The sequence below is a fragment of the Mirounga angustirostris genome, unplaced genomic scaffold, assembly GCF_029215605.1.
Source record: "Mirounga angustirostris isolate CCGP_5_RB_7025 unplaced genomic scaffold, mMirAng1.0.hap1 SCAF_1, whole genome shotgun sequence".
Taxonomy (NCBI): Eukaryota; Metazoa; Chordata; class Mammalia; order Carnivora; family Phocidae; genus Mirounga; species Mirounga angustirostris.
Window position 1 is genome coordinate 114,873,408 of NW_026991709.1, and position 18,212 is coordinate 114,891,619.

Sequence of the window (18,212 nt, forward strand, 5' to 3'; positions counted from 1 at the left end):
ACATAATTCTGTGGTAATTTAAGAATAAACAATTACTTGGATTTGTTTTTCCTTTCACGCTGTCTTTAGAAAGATCATTGCTCCTCTCGTAACTCGTCATGGAAAGCTATGGTCCAACTTCTGGGGAGCCTTGAGTCCTGATGGATACTATGCTCGATCTGAAGATTATGTGGATATTGTTCAAGGGAATAGAGTGTAAGTTACTTGGTCAGTCTTTTAATGTAAAGTGCCATAACCTCAAAATGTGGTCTTGTTAACATTACCTGAGTTTTTGTTCCTCTTTTCTTCATGATTAGTGGAAATCTGCCAACCTGAGACCACTTGGGATCCTGAAATACTAGTGTAAAATAATATTACAAAAATCTGTCTTTGAGGTTCTAAATCTTCACAGGAACAAACTTAACTTGTGGGAAATACTAAGATACTACATGGTAGGTGGGAGTAGCTGTGAGAGGGTTGTCAGAAGACTAATATTATTTAGTTAAAAGTTTAGAAGAAGAATTTAGTTTAGCTCATTTAGTGGCCAGGATGAAAGTTGTTTTGATAGCTTTTAAAATTTACAAGTGAACAAACAAAATCAATAACAAAGGCAATGATTTACCTTCTAGCATTTCCTACTGCAAGAGTGTTCTGTGTAAAATAGCTAATATTCTGCTTTAAAGATCAATTTCTTCACCAATATCTGATTTCCATTTCCAGAGTTTAAAAAGAATATACTTGCTACAAAGTGTATGCATGAATTGATATTTATTTCAGAGACAATAGTTGACATTTTTTAGACTAAAAAATAATCAGAATTGAAATAGTGTTTTTTTCCTAAGGTAGTATAGAGTGGAATGTTATCCTTTTTCTTCATACAGATGATGGACCAGAGTGACTGATACATTAAAGCCTTTGCCTAATTTCTCAGATACATCAGCCCAGTTAGAAAGGGAAAACATTCTTTCATGACTAAAAATATGTGCCCCTAAATTGAGAATAAAAACCCCACATACTTTTTGTTGAACAGTTGAGTATTAAAAAGATGTTTTACTTGTGAAAATAGTAATAGTAAATTTGAATGATAAATATGATTAAAGCTTTTGTTAGCTGCAATTAAGAAGCATGATAGCTGAGAAAACACTGTTCAGATCATGTTCTGTTGTTTCAAAGTATTTTATTATCTCTAGGATGATTTGTATAGACCAAATGCCTGATATTGTCTGTGGGTATAACAGAAATAAGGGTTCACAGAAGTAGAATATAGAATTAATGTTTCATTTAAGTTGCTTTAGGCACTGGTGATATTTTGTACAGCCTCCTGTCACTGTTGTTTAAAGTATAAGGAAAAGAATATGGGAGAGGTTTTTGATCTAGTTAATACAAAAATGCACTTCATGTCCAAAAGCTACATGAAGGAATGACATCTTATGACACATATGCACATGGGTGTGTGTGTGTGTGTGTGTGTGTGTGTGTGTCTTTCTTCAAAACTGCATACTCTGCCAGTGACAAGTTTCTGAATTCAGATGATACACTGTATTATCTTTTATGGCTGTTTCCCTTGAGGTTCATCTAGCAAAACAAAATGAAATCATATTCCTTTTAACATCTAACTTCATTTCCTTGGTCAAAATCTTTCCTTTCTTTCTCTAAAAGCAATAGGCATTTGCCTTCAGGTGAAACCTCACTCACTATTCTTAGGAAATGAGTCATGTTCAGAGTGAAAAGACAAATGTGGGGAAGAATGAAGGGCAAAATAAAGTTATCTCCCAACCCTCACGTACTTCTAGCTCCATTTCTTCATATCTTCTCTTTCTCAAGAAATTTGAGATGGCTTAGTGAATTTCAAGAGGATATATTTTAGGAGAATTTTAGGCTGTACTCAGTGGTGTGCTGGTAAAGGCCTAACAACTGGATCTGGGGGTTGAGGGATGCCCTGATTTGTAGTGTTTGCCAGTTTCTGCGGTGTAAATGCTTCTGCAGTGGCTGATTTCAGGCTCGCAATGGGAAGTCACTGAGTATAGCTAAGTGCTCTGGGGAGCCAGTGTGAACGAGCTGTAGTACACCACAGGTTGTATGTAATTATTTTTGCTATCAAACTGCTTAATCCTAAATGGAAACTCTTTCTGTACAATAGATTATACTCTAATAATGAAGTGAAGGATTACAGCCAAAATGCTAAACAGGTATCAACCCTAAAATGAAGTTAATGTAGGGAGATAGTGATTTATTGCATAAAAATGTAGTGTGTAGCAAGTAATGTCATATATGTGTGTATAACTATGTTAAATATCATTACATATGTTTGCATTTGCATGTAATTTGATTCAATGATTTATATATACAAAATTTAAAAACATACAAGGTATTTGTTTTGAAAACATAAAAATAAACCTTTAAATATTTTTTATTTGTGGTATTTTGGAATGTCTTGTCTTTACTTTCAGGGGGATATGGAATGTCCCATACATGGCTAATGTGTACTTAATTAAGGGAAAGACACTTCGATCAGAGATGAATGAAAGGAACTATTTTGTTCGTGATAAATTGGATCCTGATATGGCTCTGTGCCGAAATGCTAGAGAAATGGTAGGGTCTACAGTGATGGCTTGCTTGAATGTTTTTATAAAATGGCTTGCTTTACCAGTTGATATGTCATTGTGTTTTGATGCCCCTTTTCTTTCTAATTTGTAAGTACTAGCCAATTTTTTTGGTTCCATATTGAAAAATTGGGAGCAGTTATAGAGAATAATTTGTGAACATTTATCTGTAGAAATAGTTTGGAAAATGTTAGGTTCCATGCTTAGGCATAAGCAACAGAAAGATTTCAATCATAAACATGGATTTGTTATAAATCAGCTTTGCATTTTTAAGAATTCATCTTCACTTCCATCTGAAATTTTATAGTGGAAAACTGACTTAATTAAAATTAATTAGATAAAGCCTGGGTGAAATAATCATTTACACATTTAAGAAGAACACACTTTTGTTCTGAAATCAATGCCCATTATTCTCTTTATCATTATAAACTGCACAGTCCTCAAAGCAGTTCCTTATCACTAAACTGAGAGAGGGATTGTGATATGTAGTATATTTCATCTGTGTGAAAAGTAATGATATATTGCTATTCTACAAATGTACTTTCATTATAAAACTTCAATGATTGTAGAAAATAGTTTGTTTTTCAAAATGTGTGAATGTTTTAAAACATGTTTATATAGTTTTCTATTTTAGAAATGATTGGATTATTTTACTCAAATTCATATAAGCAAATGTGATTTGGGAAAAATCAGAAAAGTTGGCAAGTATTTTTTCTAGTTTAATAAGGCATGTATTGTTTGACTATGTTTGTTTTTCCCACAAACCTATGTGCATTGTTATATTGAGTATCTTCAGTACTTGTGATTGTAATTTGTGCTCATGTTCTGCTAATTTGACTCAACAGCGCATCCTGGAATGGCCTCTCTTACACATTTTTTCCTTTGTCTTTATTTTGTGTCTAATGAAAATTCTACTAAGGAATGAGCTTGGATTTATGTTTGACAAAAAAAAAAAAAAAAGAAAGAAAGGGCTGGAGTTGTTTCTTTGTGTGCGCTATAAGCTTTGCTTGTTATGCATGTTGTCTATGAAGGACATTTCAGAATGTCAGCTTTTGATCAAGGGCTGCTAATGTTATTTACCTAAGAATACCTAGGGGAGTGTGGGTGTGCAGGTCAACTTACCCAATGCTTCTCTTCATTTTAGACTTTACAAAGGGAAAAAGACTCCCCTACTCCGGAAACATTCCAAATGCTCAGCCCCCCAAAGGTGTTATTTTTATTTATTTTTATTTGTTTTTATTTAATTAATGCTAGATATGGTATATTGCCTACCAATAAAGTTTAAGAGTCTTCTTTCCACTTAGCATGGTAAAATGTTGGTATTCATTGGTTCTTAAATTGTATATGTGTGTGTATGTTTTGTGTGTTGGGGGTGGGCATTATGTGATACTCAACTCTTAGTTCTTTGGGCAGATTTACATTTTTTGGTTGACGAATGAGAAAATTAAACCCAAATCCCTTTCACTAGTTTTTCTGGTTTTGTTTTTTTTAAGGGAGAGAAAAAGTAGGAGTAAGTATAAAGTACATCTTGACTAAAATGAGATTGGGGTACTCTTCATTATTATTATTTTTTTATTAATAACTAACCCTTTTACCATTAAAACAGGTACAAAAAGAAACAAACTTACCATAGTGGTGTTTGCCACATTTATTTGGTTTGGGGCAAGGAAATGAGACCGGTTTTCTTTAGCTGCCTTTAATGAATAAGTAATTGCTATGTTCAGTTTTTAAACATCAGAACAATAAAAAGAATAACATAGTCTGATGAAATATTGACATTTGAATTCTTGTTTAAAAATGTGACATTTTCTTTGAAAGGGAAAGAAGCCAAAACAGGTACAATTCATTGCACTTTGTTGTCTCAAAAATATTTCTGCTTTCAAACAGGAATTTTTTTCCCTGATGTCTACATCTAGGATCAATGAGAAAGGGACAAAAACAGTCATTCTTCCTCTTCTTTTTTTCAGTTGAGTGTTAGTGCTATCAATTAGTTTTGTGTGGTGCCTGAATTCATAATTAATAAATTTTTTTTCTTTTATTTTAAATCATGCATGTTTTATATGAAAAATAAAAATGCATGTTCAGGAATGAGATATAAAAGTTGAAATTAATATCTCATGTATATTTTTCCTATGGTTAAGTTTATTTTCTTGTATTTTCCTCTAAGATTGTTAATACTGTTATTCTTTGGCACATAGGGTGTGTTTATGTACATTTCTAATAGACATGAATTTGGAAGACTTTTATCAACTGCTAATTACAATACTTCCCATTATAACAATGACCTCTGGCAAATTTTTGAAAATCCCGTGGTAGGTATTTCATACTGAACTTCATTTATTTCTTCTTTTCCTATAACTCTAAATGGATGTAAATCAGTTGGGTTAATAATATGAAAATGTGGTAAGAGGCTTTAAAAATTTTAAAGTTTAAAAAACAGCTCAAGAAATATAATTAATTTTGTCTTTTAAAAATAACATAATTTAAAATATTATTATTTATATTATTCTTTAAAAGATACAATTAGAAGCACTCAGTCGTTAAGCGTCTGCCTTCGGCTCAGGTCATGATCCCAGGGTCCTGGGATTGATTCCCGCATCGGGCTCCCTGCTCAGCGGGAAGCCTGTTTCTCCCTCTCTCACTCCCCTTGCTGTGTTCCCTCTCATTGTCTCTCTGTCAAATAAATAAAACCTTTAAAAAAATAAAATAAAAGATACAATTAATTATATTTCTTGACCAAGAAATTTTTTTTAATTAAGACATATATTAGGAGTGGGGAAAGAAATTAATCAGTTTCTATGATTTCTCTCAATATTTCTATTTTATATATTCAAAAGCATCATAAAATTTTTAATTGTAATTTCAGAAAAACAAGTAGTTCACATATGATAATATTATGTTTTGATTTTCAAGAAGAGAATTCAAGAAGTTAGTTTGGGAAAATACATTTTATTTTATCATTTTATTTATTTTTTTATAACAAGTTTGTGAATGTACACCAAAGACAGCCAGAGAAGATTATAGAGTAAGGGGATTCAGCATATATAGAAAGTCTGAAGTTGAAGAAATTATCTCCTTCTAACTCTAAAATTTTGTATCTTAAAGACTTGAATTATACAGGAATTCACTCCTTTTTTGTTTTACGGGAGCCTGTTTTCTTCAGTCAGTTTGGAACATTTATTCAAGGGAAAATACTCTCTTTATTAATCATCTCTATAATGCTACTGTTCATGGTTTTCCCCTTTTCAACAGCAAAAGTTTTAAATTACATAGACTCAATCCACCTGATTAGAATTGTCTTTTATTTTGTAGGAGTAGTTGACATCCAGGAATAGTAAATTTAGTGGTCTCTGAAAACTCTGTTCAATAGAAAAAGAATGTCTTTTGACATTTTTGTATTTAAAAGTATTTTCATTTCCTCTTAGCTTCATATCTTAATCTTTCACAGGAGTGTAATTAAAAAGAGGCTCTTGAAAATGGTGAGGATGTAATTACGTATTTTACTTTGGCACTGAGTCTCTTGGTTATTTTGAGCACTAGAATTATTTTATTTCTTGGGTAATATTAGTTCCTGAAAAAATGTCCCAAATTATATCCTGAATTGTAGACATTTGTGTCAGAATTCATATCTTTGGAGAATATGAAATGAAAACATCAGAAGTAAGTAGGAACTGCTTCTCTTTCCATGGCTTTGTTTTATTTTTGGTAATTAGCCTGATCGATAATGCCTCCTGAGGGATGTCCCATAGCAAAATATTTGATGATTGTCCCATTATCAGAATTTCTAAGAAATGAGTAAAGTCACAGTTTGTTCAATGATACTTGAAAGGTAGCCTAAAATGAGAAGTTAATGCCTTACTGTAAGATCTTAGGGATTTTTTTCCTTTTACTTCAAAAAATCAATAATGATGCATAGGAAAAAATAAAAGATTCTGAAATGTTATGAATGATTATTTTTTTCTAATTTCCCACCGTATTTTGGAATCAGAGAACAACCACTATTGAAGAGATTAATGAGATAATACAATAATTTGATTCTTATAATTACATACTATGTATAAATGAAATATATTGAAGAATTTGAAGATAACTTTGGTTCTTCCACATCAAAAATATCTGAGCTACATATAAACAAAGATGTGCAAAGAATAGCATACAGATTATCAGGGCCTCTCTGAAATCTGACCTCAAAAGACGTGTTTCAGACAAATATTTTCTGCAACATACTTTGGCATTATTTTGAGTCTATACCTCAGTTCTTCCCTCCTGGTTCCCTTTGTACTTTGTAAAGAGAAAATTAAAATCTTGTTAAATATGTCTAAATACATTTAAGAAGAGATCTTTTTTGATACTAAATCACCCCATATTTTCATATATACCCTCTAAATATGTGGTTTTTAAATAAAACACTTGACCCAGGAAAAGGATTCTTTAACTGATGTTGACAAAAATTGAGATATCTTTGTATGTGGTTCATGTATCAGAGATTAGTCAAAGAGAAGAATCAGGTTCCTGAATTAGCATGAAGAGAAGCTATTTCTCAATGTATGGTTCTATGCCTTAATTTCAGTAATTAAAAGAAATGAAAGTGTTAGTAACCCATGATCATTTTGTTGATACATATTAAAAACTGAAGTGAATAGAAATTTTTGAAATAATTTTAAGAAATCAAAATTATTTTAGATAATTCACTATTAAAGTATATATAAGTAAGATGCTAGTTTATTAATTTGCTAATTTTTACTAATATTTATTGATAGGATTTTGTTATCACTAACTTTTAAGCACATATTTACCTATCCCTGTATATATGCATAGAATACAGTATGTAAATCTAATTGCTGTAAGATTACTCAAATTTTAAATCTTGAGGTATAAAATTTCATAAATAAAATTTTGATGTTTCATAGAGTGATGTGAGCATATGCAGAATCAGACTATGTTTAAAAAACATAAACTGTGATTTCTGAAAATTCCTTTTTGTCCAGTACACATAGTCACTTATAAATTGAGCAATTTCTAAAATGCATATACTTTGGATTTTCTGTTACTTATAAAAAGGTATTTGCTTTAATCTGTGCAATTGATTTTTTTTTTTTTTTTGGTAGGACTGGAAGGAGAAGTATATAAACCGTGATTATTCAAAGATTTTCACTGAAAATATAGTTGAACAGGTTTGTATTAATAATTACTATGATGTGTAGAGCACTTTTGCCTTGTTTTCCAGAAGGGAACAATAGTAATGCAATATAGCTTTAGAAGAGGTTGTTGTGAAAGTGCAGAAACCATCTTTTAGGTAAAAATCATGTGGCTTAATTACAAATGTTACAGCCTTAAGGGTCATATAGTTGTAAAAATGTAGAACATGGGCTCGAACAATAATTTTAAGATCTTGCCCTTTTTATTAGCATGCTTCCAAATGTTGTAACTATCTCAAACCACGAAAAATAAGGAACCTTTGGCAAATCTCTAGTGTAGGCCTCATTTAGTAAGTTTATCTTTGAAAGAAATTGAACTTTAAGAGTCTCTTTTCAAAGATTTTTTTTTTAAAAATGAACTCTAGATTAGTGTTCCAAACTGTTGCTAATAGCTTATTTCAGAGAATGTAAGGCATCTTTGATTCTGAGATGCTGTTCTTTTGTGTACTGTGAGAAAGAATAAGAATACTGACAATTAAACTAAGACACAATGTTTTCTAGTCATTTAGAAATTTTTTATTTTGTACATATTGGAAAAGCTAATTTAGACTTATCAAGGTATAGATGTTATCGTATGTCATAGAGCACTGTATACATAATAACTTTCATTTCTTTTTTTTATTTTATTGTTATGTTAATCACCATATATTACATCATTAGTTTTTGATGTGGTGATCCAGTATCCATTGTTTGCGTATAACACCCAGTGCTCCATGCAGAACGTGCCCTCTTTAATACCCATCACCAGGCTAACCCATCTTCCCCACCCTCTCCCCTCTAGAACCCTCAGTTTGTTTCTCAGAGTCCATAGTCTCTCATGGTTCGTCTCCCCCTCCGATTTCCCCCCCTTCATTTTTCCCTTCCTGCTATCTTCTTCTTTTTTTTTTTTTTTTTAACATATAATGTATTATTTGTTTCAGAGGTACAGGTCTGTGATTCATCAGTCTTACACAATTCACAACACTCACCATAGCACATACCCTCCCCAATGTCTATCACCCAGCCACCCCATCCCTCCCACCCCCACCACTCCAGCAACCCTCAGTTTGTTTCCTGAGATTAAGAATTCTCATATCGTGAGATCATATGATACATCTCTTTCTCTGTTTGACTTATTTCACTCAACATAATACCCTCCAGTTCCATCCACGTCATTGCAAATGGCAAGATCTCTTTCCTTTTGATGGCTGCATAATATTCCATTGTATATATAAACCACATCTTTATCCATTCATCTGTCGATGGACATCTTGGCTCTTTCCACAGTTTGGCTATTGTGGACATTGCTGCTATAAACATCGGGGTGCACGTACCCCTTCGGATCCCTACATTTGTATCTTTGGGGTAAATACCCAGTAGTGCAATTGCTGGGTCGTAGGGTAGCTCTATTTTCAACTTTTTGAGGAACCTCCGTACTGTTTTCCAGAGTGGCTGCACCAGCTTGCATTCCCACCAAGAGTCGATGACAAATCGTAGTGTAAATTATTTAGAAAACATTTCAAAGGGCAAGTCAACTCAAGTGCAACACCAGCTACATGCGTGCGTGTATGTGCACACACACACAGATGTATACGTACACACAAGGTGAAGCAGAATGGAAATTTGCCAAGTATACACACACTGTAGCATTACAACTACATCATGGTGGCCCCCTGGCCAAATGTGAGTCTAAGATATGTCTTGATTTTATAGATGTTAAAATGCAAAAAAAAGAAAAAAAAGTCTTAGCATTAAAGAAAAGCTACTATTATTTGTAACAGTAATGTCAGTAATATTGGGCAAACCTCTTAAAAAGGCATCTAAATGAGATGAATATTGAGTATCCCATCCTGTTACTTTTGAAATGCCATTTATTACTTAAAAGATACAAACTATTATTCTCTTAATGGTGATGCCTTGTTTTATAGCCTTGTCCTGATGTCTTTTGGTTTCCCATCTTTTCTGAAAAAGCCTGTGATGAATTGGTGGAAGAAATGGAGCATTATGGCCAGTGGTCTGGGGGGAAACATCATGTAAGTGGTAATTTCACACAAGGAACTATAATGTGTATGTGGGATAGAAGCAGGGGTAGATATTTAGACAATTAAAGGGGATTATCTGTTTTGTCATGCATCTCTGACTCCTAAACTTAAATGCAGGGGCTAGCCAAGGCTGTCAGGAGCACTCTGGTAGCATTTAATCTATCTGGCCTCAGGTTCTCATTTATGTGTGTAATTACACTGGATGGTTTCTAAAGTCAGTGTCTCCAGGCTGGAATGGTAAGGTAATATATGTCTATTTATTCTGTGGTATTGGTCTTCCCCAGGGCCACTTTTTATTCTCTGCATTTTCACAGTGACCTATAATAGTGAAAGGACCCAAAGTTTATCTGGTTGACTGCCAAAGCTTTGTGTGTGTGTGTGTGTGTGTGTGTGTGTGTAAACATTGGCAGAAGAAATCTGTTTGAATGCCATTGGTGTAATTCAGTTTTGCATTTATATTCAGTGTCAAAGACTTGGCAGGAAGTATTGCTGTTGGTGGTTCAATGTGTTTCTTTTCCTTGGAGAATCCACAGATGCCTGCTCTTAGGGGAATACTCTGGAATATTACTGTCTCTGCTCAATTTCATACCCCAGCTAGTTAGCTGACCAGAGAGACAGAAGTTCAAAGTATGAGGAAGAACTTGAAGTCAGCAGGTTGTAGGATCATAAAAAGCAATCATGGAAGGACTTTGGGTATCGTAAATTTCAAGTGGGGAACATAGCAGGGAAAGCTTGTTTTCAGTGGTAGGGGATCCAAAGGGCAGACAAGCAGAATCTTTGTCCGTCAAGTAGCTAAGACTGCCTGGAGGGTTACTGTAAAACACCAGTTTTTTAGGAGGCATGGGGGGGCTTTGGAAATACGTTTTATTTACTTTATAGAGACCTCACATATATATTAAATAAGTAAGAAAAGAGTCTGATACTTTGCTGCATCCTTGATGCATGTTATCTAAGTTATTTTGAGTTTTGCAATTAAAGCAGATGGTACACCATGATTGAACAACGGTTATTTTTATTGTCTATTATGATCTTGTGGTTGAAAAAAATTCCAACGTAATATAAATGTGAATTACATGTGGACCACACTTTATGACATCATTAATGCTGTTTCTAGGATAGCCGTATATCTGGTGGTTATGAAAATGTCCCAACTGATGATATCCACATGAAGCAAATTGATCTGGAGAATGTATGGCTTCATTTTATCCGGGAGTTTATTGCACCTGTTACACTGAAGGTCTTTGCAGGTTATTATACGAAGGTAGTTATCCTCCCATTCCCCCTGTCCACCTCCTACTAGTTTTTACACAAATGTGCTATTTTACATTTTTATTGATAAGCAAATCCATTGGTGTACTTTGCGTTTTTAGGGGTTTGCTCTATTGAATTTTGTAGTAAAATACTCCCCTGAAAGACAGCGCTCTCTTCGCCCTCATCATGACGCTTCTACATTTACCATCAACATTGCACTCAATAACGTGGGAGAAGATTTTCAGGTAATTACGGCTTTGATTTTTCACACCCTGTAAAAGAAATATGTCATTACGATTTTTAATTTTTTTAGATTTTTTTAGATTTGCCTTTTTTTTTAAGATTCTGGTTAGATGACATAATTTGAATTTTCCCACTGATTAAAAATTAAACATAATAAGCTGATATATTCATTTGTTCCATCTCTTTTAGGGAGGTGGATGCAAATTTCTAAGGTACAATTGCTCTATTGAATCACCCAGAAAAGGCTGGAGCTTCATGCATCCAGGGAGACTCACACATTTGCATGAAGGACTTCCTGTTAAAAATGGAACGAGATACATTGCAGTGTCATTTATAGACCCCTAAGTTATTTACTTTTCATTGAATTGAATCTTCTTTTGGAACGGACGAACATGTCTTTGAAGTTGTGCTTGAGAAGATGAGAGGAATATTTAAATAACTTCAACAGAACAACTTCACTTTGGGCCAAACATTTGAAAAACTTTTTGTAAAAAATTGTTTGATACTTCTTAATGTCTGCTCTGAGCCTTAAAACACAGATTGAAGAAGAAAAGAAAGAAAAAGTAAAAGCAAATATTTATTTCTATGCCTTATTTTCTCTGAGAATAATGACAGTTTTCTGAATTTGTGTTTCAATTGATAAAATATTCAGCTATAAATGTACAAGTGACAAGAGACTAATAATATTTTATTAAAAAAGCATGGGAAGAATTTTATTTATTAACATGTAAACAAAATGAATATAAGTGAAAATTGATAATTTTTGAAACATTGGAAAACTGGAGTTATAACTAAATTTGTATGCAACTAATTGTGTAAGTACTTTTTTTTATGACCTATACAGGTACCTTTTATAGTAGTTACTGAAGGAATACAAAGAACAGTAAATATTACACAATGTTTTTCCTCAAGAAACTTAGTACAGAATACAACTGAGGTTTAGAGCCAGTTGAAAACATTTTTGTTTAGATTGTTAGACAGATTTTGTTTTGTTACATTTGTATTAGAAATCAAACCCTATATTCCTTCAGATTAATTTTCCAAGGTGGACTATATTGAGTAGGTATTAGATTTAGGAAAGTTTTCAAGCCTTTCCATTTTGTGAAGTATATCAAATATCAACTTAAGATCAGCAAGTGTCCTTGAGTCAAAACAGGCTTTTGATTTTAATTCTAGAAAATAATGAGGAAAAAGAAAATTTCATGAGATTAGTAGTAGCATTTTATGATTTTTAAAAAACTTGGTTAAGTACTTGAATTTTATATCAGGAAAATAAAGTTGGTGAGCCTTTCTTCTTCTCTTTGCCCTTTGTCTCCTTCTTATTCTTTTTTAGAGAAGGTTATTTACCTTTTTGTCTTTCCAGCATAGTCTCCATTTTATCCTTCCTATTCTTTTTGTTACCTTTTCTTAATCCCATTTTTAAAAAATTCCCCAGCACAAAAAATTTGTGACTTGATTTTTCACCATTTCTCTGAGTGAGGTTTAAATATACTTATTACAGCTACTGTTTTTAATTTAAAGGTTAAACTTGAAATAAAGTTGTAAGTCATGGTGCCAAAATTCACTTTTCTAACACCATGTGTTAGAAAATTATGAAAAATAAAATAATTAAAATAAGTTTCTGTTGGCCTCTTTATTACTTGGTGATTTATCTTTAGAAGAGAATGTATGATGGAGTATCCTAAAGCAATATCTGGATGTAATAGGCTATGATTTTTTCATTTTGATTGCTATATTTACTGATGATATTATAACTTAATGAAAACTCTACTTACTGAATTATGAATTGCATTGTATTATCTTCAATTTCATAATGACTGGGGATTGATCTAATTTATTTTACAAGTGAAGAAATACAGACAAACATTTATTCAATATATATTTATCTATTCAGTGGTATATTTATTTATTTATTGACTCTTCAGATCACATTTATTAGGGGGATGATTTTTTTTTAATTATGTTCAATTAGCCAGCATATAGTACATCATTAGTTTTTGATGTAGTGTACCATGATTCGTTAGTTGCGTATAACACCCAGTGCTCATCACAATGCGTGCCCTCCTTAATACCCATCACCCAGCTACCCCATTCCCCCCACCGCCCCTCTCTTCTGTAACTCTGTTCGTTTCCTGGAGTCCAGAGTCTCTCATGGTTTGTCTCCCCCTCTGATTTCTTCCCATTCAGTTTTCCCTCCCTTCCCCTGTGGTCCTCCACACTATTCCTTATGTTCCACATATGAGTGAAACCATATGATAATTGTCTTTCTCTGCTTGACTTATTTCAATTAGCATAATCCCCTCCAGTTCCATCCATGTCGATGCAAATGGTGGGTATTCAACCTTTCTGATGGCTGAGTAATATTCCATTGTATGTATGTATTCAGTGGTGTTTTTCAAGTCCCTACTATGGGCCATGCAGTGTTCTAGGCCCTGAGGAGATAGTGATGATCAAGATTATAATCACTGGAAGATGGACTTAGGAAATAAGGAAGTTGGGTTCTACCTCTTTTCTCTTCTTTGGTGGCACTTAATACTCGAAGTAAATTCCTACAGCCCATCAACTTTGTTGAAGAGACATGTTATTAATTATTTCTGAATTACATTACAATACTTCAGGGATGGTATTCTAAATATGTAACAACTGGTATGTCGTGGATACCAGCCAATCAGAGCAGACTCTGGTTATAAACTGTTAACAGAGTGCAAGCAGCATAATGTCCCTTGTGATACACTTCAGAAGAAAGACATCTGCTAGATCCTAGTTCTTTTCAGTTGTGGTTCACATGCGTGGCAACCTATAGTAACTATTTTAATCTCATGCTATGTTTTCAGAAACTGGATCAAGGCAGTCAGTAGCATTTTCTATCTTCCCTCTTGTCCCAAGTTTCATGAAATTATATGAAATGTACTTTTAAAAAGAACAATTCATAATTAGTGAGGAAAAGTGTGAAAATTCCCGTAAGTAGATCAGCAAATTGGAAAGATGGAAAATAGGTAGGATTGGATGCATGGAGAACACTCAGCTCTGTCAACCACCAATCTGTTCTTCTGTTTCTGTGAGTTCATTTTTTTAGATTGCACATGTAAGTGATATGCAGTGTTTGTCTTTCTCTGTCTAACTTATTTCACTTAGCATAATGCCCTCAAGGCTTGTTCATGCTGTCACAAATTGTAGTATTTCCTTCCTTTTTAAGATTGAATAATATTCCCTTGTATATATACCACAATTTCTTTATGCATTCATCCACCTGTGAACACTTAGGTTGTTTCCATGTCTTGGCTATTATAAATCACGCTGCTACAGTGAACATGAGGATGCAGATTGTTTTTTGAGATAATGATTTTCTTTCAGATACACTCCCAGAATTGGAATTGCTAGATCATATCCTTGCTATTTTTAGTGCTTTATGGAAGTGAAATCTTTTACTCTGAATATATATTTGTGTATTGTTTAATATAAAGAACAAACAGTAGAAAGAAAAGGGGGGGAATTCCCATAACTAATTTAATTTGAATAAATGGAAGTATATTGATGTCAATAGTAACTATTTGTGTTTATGCATACATGTTTGTGTGTGTGTGTGTGTATACATGTATTCCCAGAGAGCTTTAAATGCTCATATTGGTGGCTTTTTTCCTAATTCTAAATGTGCATAGGAATTAATGTGAATATTTTTCCTTAATACAGATACTTTACCATAGCACAAACCCTCCCCAACATAACATAATAATTAAAAAAAAAAAAAAGGAAAAAAATACAGATACTTTAGTAGTAGTTCAGTATATTAATTTTCTTGATTCTGGTTCATTTTTTAAAAACACTAATAATTTACTTGCATTGGTAACTAACCGAAGAGATCAAATACCCCTTCACAGAATTAAAATAAGGAAAACTATTACCATATGGATTGAGTCCCTTCTGTCCATCCTAATAACAATCTCTTTATATATTCCTTCACTCCTATTTTCTTGTCTGTCATCTGCACTTACTAATTTCTCTGCTTGCTAAGCCCTACAGTCCATCTTGTATGACATATTGGGGGCCTGTCATTGATTTGGAATATGGAGTGGTCTATTCAACAGATCTCTTCGAGTTGCAGGGAAAGCCAAATACAATTTTTAGTCACAGTTGAGAGTCGGTCTCAGCAAATAGCCCTCTTTGACTAGATGTTGACTATTTTGGAAAATTAAAGTCCTTAAGACTTCATGAAAGCAGCCTTTGTCAAACAGCGCTGTTTATCTGTGGTCTTTCAGAATAGCAAGCTACAGACTTCTTTTAGAATAACTCTTATTAAGAAAAAGCCCTTGGGGTGAAAAAAGGGGAAAATGTATAAAACTCTTTAATGATAGCAATGAATTTTGGATGAAATTTGAAGAGAAATACAAATAAGTAATGGAAAGAGTAGAAAACTACATGTAGACTTGTTTTAAAATGTGAAGTACAGTATAGCTTAATTATTCTAATAAAAGGAACTAGAAAAATTGGAAAGATGAGTATACATGCTAGGGATGTGTGGACTTTATAAATCTAAACTTTTCCTGACAGCTTTCTTTTAAGAATTAAATTATATTTTTGCATCATGGTTAATATATTAAAATAGATTATGTGGGGGGCACCTGGGTGGCTCAATCAGTTAAGCCGTTGTCTTCCCCTCCGGTCTTGATCTCTGGGTCCTGGGACCTTGTTGGGCTCGTTGCTCAGTGGGGAGCCTGCTTCTCCCTCTGCCTCTGCCTGTCGCACCCCCGGCTTGTGCTCTCTCACTTGTGCGTTCTCTCTCTCTCTCATAGATAAATAAAATCTTAAAAAAAAAAAAAAAAAAACATGTGAAAAGTAGCTTCTTTGCTGATTTTTGAGGTGGTGGTGTTTGTTTAATAAATCAAGTAACTGATTATTTTGGCATGCTGTTGTGTCTCTACTGAAAAATGGTTAACTAAGAAATCTGAATTTTTATAATCTTTTGAAAATTAGAAAGGAATTTTGGCCTATTTAACAATACAAAACACACAAGTAATCAACTTAAAGAAGTTTTAACAGATGAAATGGAAAGATCATGCATGCCATAAATAACATAAAGAAAATACGGTTTCGGGCGCCTGGGTGGCTCAGTTGGTTGAGCGACTGCCTTTGGCTCAGGTCATAATCCTGGAGTCCCGGGATCGAGTCCCGCATCGGGCTCCCTGCTCCTCGGGGAGTCTGCTTCTCCCTCTGACCCTCTTCCTCTTGTGCTCTCTATCTCTCATTATCTCTCTCTCAAATAAATAAAATCTTAAAAATCTTAAAAAAAAAAAAAAAAAGAAAATACGGTTTCTTTCAAATCATCCTTACCCCAAAGTAATTACAGTTGGCCCTTGAACAATGCAGAGGTTATGGGCACCCAGACCACCCTCCCACTCCCACTCCCCGCACAGTCAAAAACGTGTGTATAACTTTTGACTCTCCCCAAGTTTATAAATAGCCTCCTGTTGATTGGAAGCCTTACTGATAATAAAAAGTCTAACACATATTTTTTGTTATATGTATTATGTACTCTATTCTTACAATAGGTAAGCTAAAGAAAATAAAATGTTAAGAGAATCAGAAGGAAAAGAAAATACCTTTACAGTACTGTATGGAAAAAAACTCACAAAGTGTATACGTGCAGTTCAAACCCGTGTTGCTCAAGGGTCAACTATATTAGATTACAAAAAAATAATCAAGGGATAGAACAGGAGAGAAAAATTTCATGTAGATTTGTGATGAGGAATGAACTTCTCTGTGCTTATACAATAATTTTAAAAGTATTTCTAAAAGACATCTTTCTTAACACTGATTTAAGTTCAGTAACTTTTAAAAATGCAGTGTGAAATGGTAACAAGAATCCTTAAAGAAATCACATCGTTATATATATAATTTTGCATCAACACAGGAGAATTTTTCATTTGAAAAAGCTCAGTAACTTCCAAGTGAGAAATGGACAAATTACAGTGTGATTTTTTTTTCTTTGCTGAGCACTAGTGATTAGACAATCGATTAATTGAAAATATATAATATTTGAAACATGAGATTATCTTATCAAACTTTGTTTTATTAAATTATTTTAATCTGTGTTTAGTTTATATATTTTATAAATCTTGCCAAATTGTGACATCACAGCCCCATCTTGTGGTCAATGTAGATAACTAGTAGGGTCTAAATTTGAAACAAAGCAGGAACCTTCATTTTTTTTTTAATTTATGCTTTCAAAATTTTTCTTAAAGGCTAATATGAATAAAAATGATAACATTGGATGATTTTGAATGGTAATTTCCTATTTATTTTGGTAACATGATACAATATTTTAAAAGAAAGAATTAGATACCTTATTCTGAAATAAGGGATAGCTAGCATTATTTTCAGTTAGTACCGAGGAAATAATTTGCTTTCTGCTTTTTTAAGATTTTATTTATTTATTTGAGAGAGTGCATGTGTAAGAGAGAGAGTGTATATGAGCAGGGAAAGGGAGTGAGAGAGGAGGGGGAGAGGCAGGGGGAGAAGCAGATTCCCTGGGGGCTTAAGTTTGGTGCTTAAGGGGAATTCCAGGCAGGGGCTAGATCCCAGAACTCTGGGATCATGACCTGAGCCAAAGGCAGCTGCTTAACCAACTGAGCCACCCAGGTGTCCCTATTTGTTTTCTATTCTTTTACCTACTTTGTAAACTGCTAATCTATGTTCACTAGGAAATATGGGCCTAGACTAATAATAAAATCAGTGTAGAAGTGGTCAGACTCAACTACAACTGATACAGTAGTTGATTTTGAGTAGACCAAATAACTTACATTAGGACAGTTCCAGAGAGTTTAATTGTAAAAATAAATATGTTTTTAAAAACTGCATGGTGGGCAAAGATAAATCACAATGATTTTTTTCTTCATAATCAGCAAAGGGCTAATAAGTGC

At 33.4% G+C, this 18,212-nt stretch overlaps 1 protein-coding gene across 5 annotated transcripts in view; it reads left to right on the forward strand.

Annotated features, from left to right (window-relative positions):
- PLOD2 (procollagen-lysine,2-oxoglutarate 5-dioxygenase 2) overlaps positions 1-16,118 on the forward strand; it is a 100,670-nt gene extending 84,552 nt beyond the window's left edge. For 2 of the 5 annotated variants that reach the window (XM_064586699.1, XM_045903616.3), the window contains 9 exons: positions 70-195; positions 2,430-2,571; positions 3,727-3,789; positions 4,781-4,894; positions 7,691-7,756; positions 9,688-9,792; positions 10,916-11,062; positions 11,172-11,297; positions 11,485-16,118. In XM_064586699.1, coding sequence (XP_064442769.1) covers positions 70-195; positions 2,430-2,571; positions 3,727-3,789; positions 4,781-4,894; positions 7,691-7,756; positions 9,688-9,792; positions 10,916-11,062; positions 11,172-11,297; positions 11,485-11,640 — 1,045 coding nt within the window. In that variant the 3' untranslated portion in view covers positions 11,641-16,118. The remainder of the gene's footprint in view (positions 1-69; positions 196-2,429; positions 2,572-3,726; positions 3,790-4,780; positions 4,895-7,690; positions 7,757-9,687; positions 9,793-10,915; positions 11,063-11,171; positions 11,298-11,484) is intronic. The other 3 variants (XM_064586714.1, XM_064586727.1, XM_064586718.1) reach the window with 2 other exon arrangements.
- Positions 16,119-18,212: the final 2,094 nt, after the last annotated feature.